Genomic DNA, 17,158 nt, shown 5'->3' on the forward strand with positions numbered 1-17,158 from the left:
CTATGATAAACAAATTACTCTAGTATGTGATTACTGCTAAAACAATCCAGTGTGAATTATAATTTGCTCAGATAATTACTTGTATAACAACCAAAGTGAAGCAGCATTACTTAAAAAATAAATGAATGAATAATTCAACTTCGAAACGCACAGCATGAAGACATCACAGCCAAAAAGAAAATAGCCACGACAGGCTCAGGGTGTTTAGGGGCCCAAAATAAAGTCTTGTGTGAAAAAAAGCACTTTAATATTCAGTGTTGCTCAATATAGAGCTCAGATATATTGAGCAACACTGTGAATATTACAGTGATTTTTTCGTACAATATATTGTAAGCATATGGGCCAGTATTCAACATTTGTTTTAAATTTATGTGTCAATCTTAGATGTTTAATTATTCGTGCCCATTTCTTCTGTTTTTACATTTAAATGACCTTTGCAATCTAACACTAATATAAAGTTAATCTTTAAAACGTTAATGATTTTATAATACTGTTAAAAGTAATCTTTAGCTAATCTCAAAAATGAATACTAATACTGTATAAATGTTGTGTGATGCCTAAAATCAAATAAATTTATTTTGTGGGAAAACAAAACATAGGAGTGATAGGAGAGACATGAAACCAGAGATGCATTGAAATTTGGGCCGCTGAAAATATTTGGCCATTATATATAGAGGGCCGTCAAAATGACAACTGGTAGGTGCATTAGTAAAATCTGTTGACTTTAGCAATCTTTGTTGAATAGACCTTTCAGCTTGAATGCTGCGAAAAACACACAAAACACATCTAAAATGGGAGGAAGCTTTGAGATTAACTCTACAAGAAATCTGAGGTAGGCTATATTTTTACAGACTGCTGAAAGCTACAGAATAGAGAAGCCAATGCATCTCTGCAATTCATAGAAACAACTGGACTCCAGGCAGCAAAACGTCATCATCATCATTGTAGTCATCATTTTGTGTCAATCTGTTGAATATTGGGGTAAAATCATACCCTAGCCTTAGTAGCCTATATAAATAAAATGTATTGTTATTGTGTTGACAACTCATCAATTCAATCATCAACACTGACAAAAACTATATACAGTGAGGAAAATAAGTATTTGAACACCCTGCTATTTTTCAAGTTCTCCCACTTAGAAATCATGGAGGGGTCTGAAATTGTCATCGTAGGTGCATGTCCACTGTGAGAGACATAATCTAAAAAAAAAATCCAGAAATCACAATGTATGATTTTTTAACTATTTATTTGTATGATACAGCTGCAAATAAGTATTTGAACACCTGATAAAATCAATGTTAATATTTGGTACAGTAGCCTGTGTTTGCAATTACAGAGGTCAAACGTTTCCTGTAGTTTTTCACCAGGTTTGCACACACTGAAGGAGGGATTTTGGCCCACTCCTCCACACAGATCTTCTCTAGATCAGTCAGGTTTCTGGGCTGTCGCTGAGAAACACGGAGTTTGAGCTCCCTCCAAAGATTCTCTATTGGGTTTAGGTCTGGAGACTGGCTAGGCCACGCCAGAACCTTGATATGCTTCTTACAGAGCCACTCCTTGGTTATCCTGGCTGTGTGCTTCGGGTCATTGTCATGTTGGAAGACCCAGCCTCGACCCATCTTCAATGCTCTAACTGAGGGAAGGAGGTTGTTCCCCAAAATCTCGCAATACATGGCCCCGGTCATCCTCTCCTTAATACAGTGCAGTCGCCCTGTCCCATGTGCAGAAAAACACCCCCAAAGCATGATGCTACCACCCCCATGCTTCACAGTAAGGATGATGTTCTTGGGATATGGTACTCATCATTCTTCTTCCTACAAACACGTTTAGTGGAATTATGACCAAAAAGTTCTATTTTGGTCTCATCTGACCACATGACTTTCTCCCATGACTCCTCTGGATCATCCAAATGGTCATTGGCAAACTTAAGACGGGCCTTGACATGTGCTGGTTTAAGCAGGGGAACCTTCCGTGCCATGCATGATTTCAAACCATGACGTCTTAGTGTATTACCAACAGTAACCTTGGAAACGCTGGTCCCAGCTCTTTTCGGGTCATTGACCAGCTCCTCCCGTGTAGTTCTGGGCTGATTTCTCACCTTTCTTAGGATCATTGAGACCCCACGAGGTGAGATCTTGCATGGAGCCCCAGTCCGAGGGAGATTGACAGTCATGTTTAGCTTCTTCCATTTTCTAATGATTGCTCCAACAGTGGACCTTTTTTCACCAAGCTGCTTGGCAATTTCCCCGTAGCCCTTTCCAGCCTTGTGGAGGTGTACAATTTTGTCTCTAGTGTCTTTGGACAGCTCTTTGGTCTTGGCCATGTTAGTAGTTGGATTCTTACTGATTGTATGGGGTGGACAGGTGTCTTTATGCAGCTAACGACCTCAAACAGGTGCATCTAATTTAGGATAATAAATGGAGTGGAGGTGGACATTTTAAAGGCAGACTAACAGGTCTTTGAGGGTCAGAATTCTAGCTGATAGAGAGGTGTTCAAATACTTATTTGCAGCTGTATCATACAAATAAATAGTTAAAAAATCATACATTGTGATTTCTGGATTTTTTTTTAGATTATGTCTCTCACAGTGGACATGCACCTACGATGACAATTTCAGACCCCTCCATGATTTCCAAGTGAACTTGCAAAATAGCAGGGTGTTCAAATACTTATTTTCCTCACTGTACAAGCTTTAGGGCTGGACGATATGCCGATATACCTACCTATATTGTATTTTTATATAAAGCGTTCACAGGCAAATTTGCTTTATGTATTTTCCCGGCGTCGAAATTAGGCACATATAAAGTCAGGACTTAGGAGACATGAAGCCTGGCTGTATGTCAATATCCATGGATCACTGGATCTTTGGTAAGTTGTAAGGAACACTATAGAGTCCAACCTTTAGTTTAAACTGATAATCTTTGTGTTTTCACAGTTTCCCCTATTAAATCCAGTCATGCAGCAGCTCTTTCGCCACTCAGTCCGGCTGAAGGGCGTGTTCCGGCGGGAAAGTGACGTCAATGCATCCTCTTTAATGATCGGATGAATATTATCCCTTACATAACATATGGACTGATTTGATACACTCTGGCCCCCAACAGCGCACACAGACACACAAACAATACAAGGAGAAGAAAGTAAGCAGAGCGACAAGCAAATATTTGTTCTCCAGTAGTCTTAGAGTTTGCCCTCACAGAAAAGAGTCCTGGTGCCAGGAGATGAAAGAAACCAACTGCCATCCTGTCCATAAAAGGAGAAGCATACTTCACGAAGACTCACACTGACATCGACTTGACAAACTTTCCTTTGGGATAATGTCCTGGTCAGAGTACAGAGTACAGCCAGCGCAGTTCAACACATACAAACCCATTCTTTGAATAATAACAAATCAGTCACACACTCGGAGAAGATAAACCCGGGGGTTCATTTACAGAGAGTTTTAACTTGTCCGTCCCCTCTAGAGTGAGCATGGGCTGATATTAAAGGGTGCTCCGATCAAGATATTTGGAGACGATCACCGATTGTCGATCACAGGAGTCACATTAATTCAGGGCCTGAAATTCATTTTTTAAAAATGGGGGAAATCCCCACTTTTGGTGACTTTTGTGGGGGGATTTTTTCTCTTTTGGGTCTAGGGGGGGCAGCAGCAGGATTATTAGGCTGCTGTCACTTTAAGACTGAATGCACGGATCCAATATAATGTTACACATTCATTTTCTTTTTTAACTGTTTACGTTCACTTAAAGGGTTAGTTCACCCAAAAATGAAAATTATGTCATTAATGACTCACCCTCATGTCGTTCCAAGCCCGTAAGACCTCCGTTCATCTTCGGAACACAGTTTAAGATATTTTAGATTTAGTCCGAGAGCTTTCTGTCCCTCCATTGAAAATGTATGTACGGTATACTGTCCATGTCCAGAAAGGTAATAAAGACTTCAAAGTAGTCCATGTGACATCAGTGGGTTAGTTAGAATTTTTTGAAGCATCGAAAATACATTTACTTTATTCAGCATTGTATTCTCTTCCGGGTCTGTTGTCAATCCGCGTTCACGACTCTGCAGTGACGCTGCTGACGTAAGACGCTGCTGATAACACCAGATAACACGTCAGCAGCGTCTTACGTCAGCAGCGTCACTGCGGAGTCGTCTTACGGGCTTGGAACGACATGAGGGTGAGTCATTAATGACATAATTTTAATTTTTGGGTGAACTAACCCTTTAAGACAAAACCAACTATGTTTACGTGTATACTCAGTCAAAACGGTGATTTTGTACACACATATGTGTATTTTGACCATTTAAGGGCAATTTATTGCAATTTGGTACTCGCAAGCTGTTTGTTAGGTGGCTTTATGCGTTCATGTTTTATATGTGCATGAGCGCACCATTTTTAGGGAGAGCAGTTTAAACACCGGCAAGACTTGGTGCTACCAAATCATGTGCGACCAACTGAGAAAGTTGGTAGCACCAGTGCAACTAGTGGAAAAGTAGTCGTGTGAGCGAGTAACCCAGTCTGCTTCGAAGCATCATTTTGGAAGCAACAGCAAGGGGCCTAATTTACCTTTAAGCAGGTATTGTCTTCATTTGCCCTTGTCTTCATATACTGTGAAAAATTCAAGAATGCGGTGTTGAAGCACTGTGCTCTTTAGCCCAATGAATCAAAACCTAAATCTGATGATTTCCTCCCCTTAAATAAATTCTGTCATTTGCTAACCCTTCTCCTTAGGGGAATATAAAAAACTGCTATTTTTCAAGCGCCTTCTCAACTTGGAAAAGAAACCCAAAGAAAAGTGTGTTACATTATCTCCATGGCTGCCATTAAAACAAACATTTTGGAAGGGCGTCCCCATCTTCCAAGATTCCATTAGGATTCAGAGAGGGCCATTGAGCCAGCTCACATCATACAAACATGGATCCAATTAAAAATGGGACTCTTAATATCGCAAGAGATAATCGAAACAAGCTGGAACAACCTGGAATGGATACGACACCCCACCACAAATAACTTGGGCCTAAATACATAATTTGACGACAGGCCTTTTATCTTTCTATGATGATCCAAGTACTGAAACTTCACACTTCAGCCAACGGCTGATGTTCACAGACACGCAGGCCCAGAAACCTTCATTGAGGGAACAAAATCAAGCATATGATTTGTCTAATAAAGATAAGCCACTGATGTGATGTAGCCAAAATCTGACATCTCTTTAATTAACCAAGCTAATAATCTGTACAAGCACGTAACCCTGACTCCTTTTTCACTCCTATCCTTCTCTCTCTAGCTCTGGTACAAATCCTATGAGCTACCTAGGACAGCATTTTTAGGCATCATAGGCTTGTTCCCAATGCAAACTATTCTGAAAGGTAAGAGTAACACTTGTTACAAAGACGCATGTTCAATGTTCAAGTTCAATTTACATCTACTTCACTCTAATCTTTAAGTCAAAATTGTGTTATATTATCTCCAAGGCTGCCATTAAAACAAACATTTTGGAAGGGCGTCCCCATCTTCCAAGATTCCATTAGGATTCAGAGAGGGCCATTGAGCCAGCTCACATCATACAAACATGGATCCAATTAAAAATGGGACTCTTAATATTGCAAGAGATAATCGAAACAAGCTGGAACATCATAGTGATGAACATCATGGAACATGGATGAACATGGAACATCATACGTCACTCGCACACGGAGAACCTCTAATATGACTAACGAAGATGGCATAAAATACGCTTTTGAAACCAAGGGCAAGATCAGACAAATAAAAAAGTGACTTGTTGCCTGTTCTAATAGGCAGCATTAGGATCACTCCCAACACGAAGGCTGTTACCGAAGGCAGCTTGGACTAAATCATGCTGCTTTGTTTAGCCAAATTCAAAGACACCACTGCGTATATTGTTTAAAAAGAAGCCAGTTCCAGAATGCTCTTAGTGGAAAGCTCTTTTTAACTTTCTATTCATCAAATGCAAATGTATCCAATTTTCCACTAAAATATTAAGCAGCACAAAAGTTTCTTGAGCAGCAAATTAGAATGATTTCTGAAGGATAATGTGACTGAACACTGGCCTAATGATGCTGAAAATTCAGCTTTACCATCACAGAAATAAATGACATTTTAAAATAGGCTATATGTGGCCTTTGAGAGATTAAAACATTAAAATATATTACACAACCCAAATTATAAACTGCAGAATAAATCGACTAATATCTGTATACAGATTTATATCTACATATAGTTTTATGCTTTTATTAGAGGATGACATCATTAGCTTAGCAACATGCTAACAACAAACACTACTGAAATCAGTTAGTAGTCTAGTCTCTAGTCTCAGTTAGTGTTTTGTTTGTGGAGTGTGGACGCACGGAATTGCTCCAAATGGTCACTTATGACGTGGCATTTCAGTTAGGCTTATGGGTTAAGTTACTCATGTAAATCAGAAGGTAAAATGGAAAATACAACAGAAGATCCATTAAAACGGCCTTCAGGAACACTACCCTCGTTTCATTCACGTCTCTGTTCTAAAAGCCAAGAAACTAAATATTTAAAACTGGGCCTCGCTACTAAGAAAATATTACTGCTTAGTGATGTATCAGTACTGAGCAGGGGCGGATCTACCGGGGTGGCATAGGGTGGCAAATGCCACCCTAAAAGAAAGCCTTGCCACCCCTGCTGCCACCCCAGTTGGCAGCAATGAATTAAAAGTTATGGCCAATTTACCTGTGATTAAATTCAGTAAATATACGTCTGCCATATGTTGCCACCCCTCAAAAATTCCTGCCCCCCTCTCGCCACCCCATAAATATTTTTCTAGATCCGCCCCTGGTACTGAGAATCACAAAAAAACTGCTTTAGGTTATCGAGCATAAGTGGCAAACAGCTTCGGGAATGTATTGCAGATGAAGAAAAAATGAAACATTTTCAGCACTAGACTAGCCCTTTAAACACATCTTTAGATTTACAAGTCTTCTGTCCTATTTGAACAGTAGAAAATTGACTTTCCTAAGCAAATAAACTGATTACAATACAATTTTATCAAGGTGTGTACAACCAAAATACCGTATAACCAAAATATTACACTCACACAAAGTAATTTATAAAAGAAGAAATAATGCAGATCTAAACATAACGACAATATTCATTTTATAAATATGACTTTTTTCTTCACTTCAGTGGCTAGATATGACATTTTCCCCTAATATTTTCAGGGTTACCTGGTCTCTATTTGAGAAAATATGATTTCCAGTGCACACAGACTAGCCAGTATGTTGAGTCCACTGTTTGTTACAGTGTTTACCTTCTTATTATTGATGTTTTTAACCATTTCTGACTTTGTGAAAAATACTATAATGATTACAGAATCGAGGTTGACATAAAAGTATCTGGTTTATTTTACAGGTTTATTTTTTTTTAAGTTAACATTTTTTCATATTGATTGATTTTCAAATTGATTGTCTAATTTAGTAAATGTTATGTAAAAAAAATAAAAATAAAAAAATACAGCATGTGTTACCTACCGTGTGATATATAAATCAGCTTTATATCAGCCGTCGGTAACCCTGCTAAAATATCGGCCCCCAAAAAAATCCATAATGGTCGACGACCAAAACTGACCCTATGCAGCACTGTCCTAAAACATGACACTACGTCAATGAAATCGTTACAGCAACATTTATGCATCGATCCAGATATGACAGTGTGCCCATAAATAATAAGAATCTCAAGAATTTATTAGCAATTGTGTTCAAGCACAATTCAAATCCCTGAGGACTTTTTTTCTTTCTTTTTTTCTTTCAGAAATCAGAGTTAAATAAACCTATGCCATAAATTACATCAGTATGGAACCATCCAGTAAGCATCTAGCAGTCTGTCAGATTCCTCCACCACTTGTTAGTACTGTTGCTATCATGACTAACATCAAGTGTTGTCTGTCTATAAAGCCAAAATGTAGGTGACAAACTCCATTTGAGTTGTTTAGAACTGTAATTGTCAGCATGTTTTACTCGCGTAGAGACAGAACAAAGTTTTTCCAGTGCGTCAGATCATCATGTAGCGTTAGTCATTACTACCAACGCGCTGCAATCAGTGCAAACCTGAGCGCATCTCTTGCAAAAGTAGCACTCGCTTGGTTTACAGCCTCAGCTACGAGTGCTCTAAACTTTTACGGTATTTCTCAACCAGGAGAAGCCGCAGTTGCGTGTGCGTATTTAGTAGTTGGTGTTCAGCTTCAACAGATGACCAACAGCCACCGCAGACACTTCAGCACACATCAACTCCAAAAACAGCGCGTATCAGCATTCCTTCGCAACGCTTCGCCCGCTCACCTGTACGTAGTTACTTTCGCAGTATTCGGCGACTCTGTCGAGGTTGGTGAAACTGTCCAGTAACGCTCTGCGACCCGCTGGAATTTCCTCTTCCAGCAGCATCTGCAGCTCCGCCATCTTTACATCTCTCTCTCACTCACTCACTCCACGCGCGCGCCCGCCCGCACAGCTCAACACAACTCGACAGGAAGTGCAGCGGCTTCACCTCCCGCTGAGTTTTGGGGAAAGCAGGGAAGCGCGTTTACGAATCCTACTATGGTGAAGAGTTTGCGTATTTATGCTAGTGATGTTGCGTTAATAATATAATATAATATAATATAATATAATATAATATAATATAATATAATATAATATAATATAATATAATATAATATATGGACAATCATTCTGATAGCTAAATTAACCTCTAAGAACCTCTAAGAATTATATGATATATGATATGATAATATAATATAGTATTTAATATAATAGCATAGCATGTTCAATAACTATCTTATTTACATGTAAATGTGAGAAAATATATGGACATATATGATTTAAGAGTTTCACAATATTTACAATAGCTAAATTAACCAACGATCTAAGCATGATATTATCATATGATATAACAATGTTTTTTAATGTTATTCGTAATTTTTTTCAAAATGCTATCTTTAATTTATTCATAAGCTGAACATGAAACAGCAGATAAACAAATCTGTATTACTAAGCATTTTTCATTTATTTTTCTTGTTTTACTGTTTCTATGTTTTTATTTAAATGGATAGATCACCCAATGTTTGCTGAGCACAAAATACGATATTATGAATAATGGCAGTAACCAAACAATTGATGGGCCCCATTGACTTCCATATGGAAAATAATAATAACATGGAAGTCAGTGCAGTCCATCAACTGTTTGGTTACCCATATTCCTCAAAATATCCTCTTTTGTGTTCAGCGGAACTAAAAATTCAAACAGTTTTGGAAAAACTTGAGGTTGAGTAAATGATGACAGGATTTAAAATTTTGGGTGAACGATCTCTTTAAATAATGCCAAGTTTGACAACTATAACGTTTCTTGTTTAAAATGACTTATCACACATAATGAGAATACCTGTAAGAATGCATTACACTTCATCAACTGAATGAAATGTGCCTCTTAAAAATAAAGGTTCTTTATTGGCATGATTCCATGAAAAATCTTTAACATACTATACATGGATCTTTCCATTGCACTAAAAGGTTCTTTATAGTGGAAAATATTCTTTATATTATTAAATTGTTCTTCACACACACACACACATACACACACACACACACACGCAAAAATGGTTCTTTTAAGAAGTGTTCACTGAAAGGTTCTTCAGGGAGCCCAAAATGGTTCTTCTATGTCATCCCTGTGAAAACCTTTTGAATCCTTTATTTTGCACTTTTCTCTCACATTCCTTTGGAAATTGCGCCCCCTGTGTTATTATAACGTCACAGTTGTTATCAGGAATTCACAGACATCAGAGAACCATGAACATGAAAATGTATTGTTAATGTATTGACCCAAAACAAACTGAAACCAGAAACTTAAGTAAAAAGTTTATTTATATATGTTATATATATCTATATAACAAGCTTAACAAAGTAATGCCAAAACAAGTAGCACAAAACAATGTTCAGTGTTATTTTCTGATTGTTGATAAAGCAAGTCACGTGTCAGTGTGTCAGGCTGCCAGCTCAGTTTTGTCATCGTGACGTGGATACTCCTCCACCTCCATTGCCATTAAAAACTCTGAGAGTAACGACAGATATTAGGACATAAGTTGGGATGTGGACTACAGGGGAATAAGATTATTGACAACAGACACATGAAGAGGATAATACACACACACTCAAATAGGTTTATTACCTTCAGTGTAGTCCATGTCTGGTCGTGTAGCAACAAACACCCAGGCCAGTCCAACCAGGAGAGCTATGACCAGGTTTACCACGATCCAGGGCTGTAGAATCTGATGCTCTGAACCTGGGGGCCTAAACAACAACCACTGAATGCGATTTAGTGAAGTATGATGAAACAATTCCACTTAAAGAATGATGTGGTGATTGTTTCAATATTTTTTTAAGGACATTATGTTGGATTGCATTACGTTAAGTCTGACAAACTCACCAAAGTGTTTCATTGGCTGTGGGGTAGAGATGTATGCGATCACTGGTCATCTGCTGGCTCAAAGACAAAATAAGAGCAGCAAAGTATACTGGGACCAAAAAAAAAAAGAAAAAAAAGATAGGAGGTTACCTTATAAATAGTATAGCCCATTCTGTTTTAGTTTGAGTTGTTTTAATACATCAATTTAAACTAACTGAAAATGAGAAATGTTTCTTTGGCAACTAAATGAAATACATTTTTTAATTTTAATAAAAAGTCAATAAATCAATCATTAAACAAATACATGAATGCATTTTTATAAACAAGAAATAAGAAAAATAATTAAGACAATGAAAATTATAATAATAAAAAGCTTTGTACATCTGTACTCTCTCTCTCTCTCTCTCTCTCTCTCTCTTAAATGCTATAATTAATTCATTCTATGTAATCTTACACCCTACTTTATCTGTATCTGATTTAAAGCTGGCTGAATGCTAGATCGTAACTGACGAAAATAACTGTAATTTTTACACTTTCAGTCAAATATTGTGCCGCAAACATAAACATGCAAACAGCTTTAAGTTGTCAATGTTGGCAAATGACCATGGTATAAGCGGGATGATCCATGGCTAGCTGTGGATTAACAATTTGAACGCCACCACGTCGTGCATTAAAATTGTTTAATACACAGCTAGCCTAGATTATCCCTTATTTATTTCAGTTAATGTATGGTTACATTTTATAATAAGGTCTCATTTGTTAGAATTAACTAATTTATTAACTATCATGAACTAACAATGAGCAAAGTTTATTGATTTTCACTCACAGAAAGAAGCAAGAGCCGCTGGATCAAGAGTAAGAAATCCTCGTAGAGCCATAGAGGCTTTGGCCAGATTCACCCTGATGTGAAGATGGTACAGACAACTTACTTTCACAACTCAAATGCCATGAGCTACATTTTCAAACACTCAAAAAAAAAAAACTTTACAACAGATAGTTTTGAAATATTCTCTTAGCAGTTGTCTTTTACTGTATGTCAAGGATTTGATCTTAGAGCAGGTTTTCTCAAACTGGAATGTGAGTTGATGAAAGGCGAATAAATAATTAAATAATGAAAATGTAAAATGAAATATTTTTCACACAAAACAATCAAAATAAAACACTTTACTAAAAATGTTTTATATTTTATTTGTTTGCTGCATGCCATGTGACCATTAACCGACATCAGAGAACCATGAACATGAAAATGTATTGTTAATGTATTGTAATATTACTATGGGTGTACTTCAAATAAATATTTTTAGATTTTAGACTTGGCTGACAAAAAAATGTTAGGGAATCGCTGGTGGAAGGAAAAAAATTTGTAGATTGGAATAAATAAATTTGCTCAATTAAATAAAATGTTAAATTGCTTGGAGTTTGATTATGTATTGTACGTACTGTTGTCAGTTACATTCACACTTCTCTTACTACAGGTTCTCTTACACACCTGTCAAAGGCAGACACAGTGCTGATGGCCAGCAGGAGGTAGAGCAGAGACTGTGCTGGGTAAGCCAGACTGTGGTACTGCTGGAGAAGGTTGTGTAGTGTGGTCATCTGCTCTCCAGCTAACACATACACAACAATGATATTCCACACCGCATATCCAGCCAGAAATCCATGAGAGAAGAGTCCAATGATCCTACAAGAACCACAGAAAAAACAGTTGAGCTCCGATTGGAATTAATACACATTACATGTCATTAAATATGCCACATTATGCCTTTTTACAAAGTCTTACATTTGTTTTCAGGGCTACAAGAATAGGTTTTCATGCTTTAATGTTCAAAAACATTATTTTTCACATATTTCACAATGTTGCAGCACCTCTTTTTCCAGTCTGTCAGTAACGCTTTGTTTAGTTCTGGTCTCTATGAAGCCCCTTCTTCCGAAAAGCACAGTGTGTTTCAGAATTGGTCAGCTGGACAACTGTGTTGTGATTGGTCAACCTCTTCGAGTGTGTTTCAGAAATGTCACAGTCCTTACCATAACTGCGTGTTTCAACACACTACTAACGCAACTCAACCAGGCCTCGCCCCTTTATTTTGTGAATGCCTTGGGAAGGGATTTTTAAAATGAGGAATACGTGACATGTCCAAACAATCTGATGTGTCCATTCCTGGAAGAAAACTCAAGACTACAATGGAGGCGTTTCAGGGAGTTCAGAAACTGTGTGCACTGATATAGAGAATAACTCCCTTTGGAGGGACTTTGTGTTTTGTAACTTTGCAGACTTTTTTCATGCTCAAACAGCAACATTACACACTAAAGAATGTTGAAAATGTAAAAAAGCACCTGAAGCTGAAGCATTAAGCTCCACAACATGAAGAGGCAGGGTCATGATGAGTACTGGACAAACTAAATTTAATTCAAACTGAAACTAAAAAGTTAAATTATCAAATAATGTTTGGGATTATTTGAATAATAATTGGCTGTTTGGAAACTGAAACACATTTGGTTGAATTAGCGTTGACAAGAGCTATAAGACCATTTGAGACCATCTCCCAACCAAACTCACCTGAAGCCGCTGTGGACCCTCATGGCAACATCTCGTGTATTCCACGTGGGTCTGACCTCCATGTACTCCTCCAGATGTTCACGGGCTAAGTCCAAACGATCAGTCGCCTGGAAGCGGCCTAGGTTGGATGTCATATTTTATTGGTTACATTTATATATAATTTATACATAATACTTGATATTATATCTGCAATAATAAAGAATATGAGATTTTTTTTTTAGAAAGTAAGCACACACATTGTCTCTTAATTAATGTAAAGACTAATTATTGTTGGCAAACTATATCATTGTTAGCGTATATTAATGTATAATGATAGTATATACACAAAAAAAGGGCCAAGCCCAAACGTCTTAACCACAAATTACTGGTCAAGAAATGAGCTCAATTTAAGCAAATTAACTACTTAAAATGCCATCGCTGTCTCAGAAAAACATCAAAGACAGAATTAAGTTTTTGGCAGAATATGGGAAGTTGTGTGTGTGAAGTGATGAATCATAATGGAACATGAGTTGCATGGTGATGCTCCAGAGCGGTGTCCTCAAAAATCTGCTGAGGAATATAATAATAAATGCATCTCTACCACAGTGAAGGAGGAAGATGTCATTGTGTGGGAAGACTTTTTAGCTGCTGGGATTGATGAGCTACTTTACTGTGAAAAGTCATTTAATGCTTGGGAGTACAGGAGAATATTGCAGAATGGCTTGTTTCCCACAAATAAAAAAAGTTGTTAGAGGAATGATCAAATGTGATTTTTTAACAAGACAATGCTCCTGCCCACACTGCAAAGACAACCAAGAAGTTGCTTGAGAACAAGGCCATTAACATTGAGTGGAACAACACTGAACTCTTCTTCCTGTAAAAAGCTGTCTGCAAGTTGGGGAAAGCTATTCCAAGTTACTTTATCTACAGTATTTGTGCAATTCTTGCTAATTTCCTGACCAGTGATTTGTCATTAAAATGGTTAAGATCACTAAAAGACCACTAAATATTTTTGCCATTTTTGGCTTGGCCCATTTTTTTTTTGCCCTGGAGTGTACTTCAGATATTTCCTCCATCTCAAAATGAAACTCACGGTTCTTTTCGACAAACACTTTTCCCATTGGATGACTGTGACCCAGAGGGGCTGAGAATAGAGAGCGCTGAGATATGGGTGCGTGCACATCAGTGATGATGTCATCTTCCTCCACACCTAGCTCGTTATGAGTCTGGTTTTCCATCGTCTTAGCCTTCCTTCAAAAAGAAGTGGACATTACTCCCTCTAGAAAACAATACAATCACAATTGCTACAAAACTACTGCTTTTAGCTCTATTTACTTTCTATAAGTTTTTGCCTCTCACTTTTTTCTCTTGCTTTTTTTGGTGACTTCCTCGCCATCTGTATGGGGCTCTGGAACATCTCCATTTGGATGGTCTTGCTGCTCACCCTCATGATCTTTTAAAACAATGAAAACAACAACAATCCATCTAAAAAAGTACAAAAAAATCCATCCCTTCAATGAAAAGTGAATATCATTCAAATGAATGAATTACCCAAAGTATGTTGTGCCTTCTTTTTCTTCTTCTTCTTCAGTGGTGGATTGTCTGGAGGCTCAGGGGTCAGAGGCTCTCTGCTTTCAGACTGTCTGCGACTCTCCAGACCCTCCATTTCTATAGCTGTCTCAGGCCCTGCTGTTGCTTATTGGGCATTATACAAATATAAAGGAGACAAATGCTGTAAGGAAACAAAATGACTAATTACAAAATTGGTCTCACTTTATATTAAGTGTCTTTAAAAATTATTATATTTACATAAAAATTAAATAATAATTGTTAGGTACAACGTACTTACTTATTGAGTTCATGTTGTATTGCAAAACACTTGTGCTGCAATTGAGGTTGTGGATACTGGTAAGGTTAGGGTCAGGTTTGGTGGTATTGGTAGATTTAGGGGTGGGTTAAGGAGTAATGGAAGGGTCAACGGTGTACTGTAAATTATAGATATTACAGAAATTAATTACAGCAGTAATGGCATGCAGGTTTTTAAAAAAATATATATAAGTACAATGTAAAAACATACCCCATAAGTGCATTGTATTCAGTACACAGTAGTTAAAGACACTTAATATTAGATGGGACCTGTGTGTTTTGCACAGGTATTTGAACTATTCCACTGCCTGCCTGCAGATGCTGATGTTACACATAAATGGGTTTTCATAAGAATGTTTTTGTCCGGCAGTGTAAATAAAAATGTACAGTATTTGATACAACATCACTCATCATGATAAGAAATGCCATCTTGTTAAGATCGAATAAGTAGTTTATCATTACCTTCTGGTTCCTCAACCTCATTGATCTCCTTCTTGATTTTCTTTTTCTTGGCTTTGACACTTGGCATTTTGTCTATGTAAAGAGAAGAAATAGGACAGTCTGCTTAGTCTACAACACTTACACTAGTCCTAGTAATTAGATTTGAAATCTATAGGACTCAACTCAAGTACAATAGAAACTGTTGTCGAGTACAGGCTTTGAAGATTTACTACGGCTAAGCCAAATACTTAAATTGATTTTATTAAAAATTCCGGTTCGCATGTTCAGATGTTCAACAAGGATAACTGACCTCTGGTGTCTTGACGTGACAGACCCGAAAATCAGAACTGAATGGAAAGAAAATGAAGAATATGAGACTCATTTCACTTCTTCCAATTGAAGTCAATATGTGTGAGCAAACAGTGAGTATGTTCCTTTAAATTAGCCTCATGCTGAGCTGGATATAGCTCTTTACTGAGAGAAGATTATGAGGCCAATTAGGTAAACAACACTGAACTGCTTCTTTCTGCCTGACTTAAGCTCTCACTTTTAACCAGTTAGCAAGTCAATGACACTAAAGCTCGCTGATAGCACACGTACGTCTCGGAAACATTTATATGATGTGCGTGTTTTCATCTGCAAGATGTATTTTTTTCTTTTTTAGAGTGTTTGTCATCTGCAATACGTCTCTAAGACATTTCCTGTCAGATGTTAAATAGACATTCAGAAAACATCTTCAAGATGTTTATGATTTAGAATGTATGTAAAACTGACTTTTTAAAGATGTTTAGACTTTTAGATGTTTGTACACAGCAGATACGTTTCATATGAACTGCTCTTTAACAGATATATTGGAGACATATGTGTGCTATCTGGAAATCACAATAAAATATTATGATCCAAATAATATTAATTAATAATACAATCCAATTATTAATTCAAATGATACATATTATAAAAAAAAATAGATAGGTCTCTCTCTCAATAATAAAATGAATAATTGAAATAAATAAAATTATAGGAAAAAATAACATCAAACATCAACATAAAAAAAAAACTATAGGCATCTCTCTCTCTCTCTCTATGTATGTGTATATATATATATATATATATATATATATATATATTCATTCATGATTCATTCATTCTCTCTCACTCTCTCTACACACACACACACACACACACACACTATAGGCTGTTACAGTTAAATCTTCAACACGTTGAAGAACAACATCCAGACAATGCAAATTCAACAGGTGATTTGTAATCACAATGCAGCGCAATGTCTAATTATACCACATTATAAGCAGGTCACAAGGTCACACGATGTAAACACATCAGTATGTAAACACATCAGCCACATATTAAATACACAAGAGCCCAGTTAACAAATGACCAAGATTTGTTAAAGAATAGGAAGTGTTAAATGGGACTGTCGTTGAAGTCCATTATGTGTAAAATAAAACAGACCATTAAATTAATTCAGACAGATTTATATTTATTAAAACCTTATACTAATATAAGTTTACAAATAAATCCTACACATCTCGCTCTTATAATCAACGTAAAGAAAGACGAATTTTACACACATTAGTTTAGTATAAGGCTCAGCACGGAGCACGAGACACGTTATCCAGTAGGCTATACTCTTTGTCTTTAACATGTTCACATATCAATCAAAGCTCACTGCTTGTCATAATGACTGATGGTAGGATCTGCTATACTCGTCGGTGGCATGATAACTTACTGTTTGTTTTCTTCCCATTCTTCTCTGGCTGCAGTCGTGGTGCAGGAGCTGTTGGTGTGAGAGGAGGAGAAGAGTCTTGGATGTGTCGTCAGGCTGTCTAATCCTGGGCTTAATCCTCACAGACGCGCAT

The 17,158-nt window shown here is 37.1% G+C and overlaps 2 protein-coding genes across 17 annotated transcripts in view; both read right to left on the reverse strand.

Moving 5' to 3' along the window:
* Window positions 1-8,482, reverse strand: part of abi2a (abl-interactor 2a) — a 34,823-nt gene extending 26,341 nt beyond the window's left edge. For 8 of the 13 annotated variants that reach the window (XM_084122119.1, XM_084122121.1, XM_084122118.1 and 5 more), the window contains exon 1: window positions 8,323-8,477. In XM_084122119.1, coding sequence (XP_083978245.1) covers window positions 8,323-8,439 — 117 coding nt within the window. In that variant the 5' untranslated portion in view covers window positions 8,440-8,477. Of the gene's footprint in view, window positions 1-8,322 lie in introns of all 13 variants that reach the window. The other 5 variants (XM_084122124.1, XM_084122116.1, XM_084122127.1 and 2 more) reach the window with 4 other exon arrangements.
* Window positions 8,483-9,879: 1,397 nt separating this feature from the next.
* tmem237a (transmembrane protein 237a) lies at window positions 9,880-17,149 on the reverse strand. 4 transcript variants are annotated; one of them, XM_084122463.1, is made up of 13 exons: window positions 17,029-17,149; window positions 15,592-15,628; window positions 15,303-15,374; window positions 14,824-14,959; window positions 14,526-14,706; window positions 14,334-14,427; window positions 14,068-14,225; window positions 12,996-13,113; window positions 11,928-12,119; window positions 11,265-11,338; window positions 10,460-10,547; window positions 10,202-10,323; window positions 9,880-10,084 (listed from the first exon to the last, which is right to left on the reverse strand). In XM_084122463.1, the coding sequence occupies exons 5-13, from the start codon at window positions 14,638-14,640 to the stop codon at window positions 10,017-10,019; spliced, it is 1,029 nt and encodes a 342-aa protein (XP_083978589.1). In that variant the 5' UTR covers window positions 14,641-14,706; window positions 14,824-14,959; window positions 15,303-15,374; window positions 15,592-15,628; window positions 17,029-17,149; the 3' UTR covers window positions 9,880-10,016. The 4 variants fall into 4 exon arrangements, with proteins under 4 accessions (XP_083978589.1, XP_083978588.1, XP_083978587.1 ...); XM_084122462.1 differs by lacking the exon at window positions 14,824-14,959 and having other exon boundaries at window positions 14,526-14,663; XM_084122461.1 differs by lacking the exon at window positions 14,824-14,959 and having other exon boundaries at window positions 14,526-14,669.
* Window positions 17,150-17,158: the final 9 nt, after the last annotated feature.

Source organism: Abramis brama (assembly GCF_963993115.1).
Source record: "Abramis brama genome assembly, chromosome: 8".
In the NCBI taxonomy this organism is placed as follows: Eukaryota; Metazoa; Chordata; class Actinopteri; order Cypriniformes; family Leuciscidae; genus Abramis; species Abramis brama.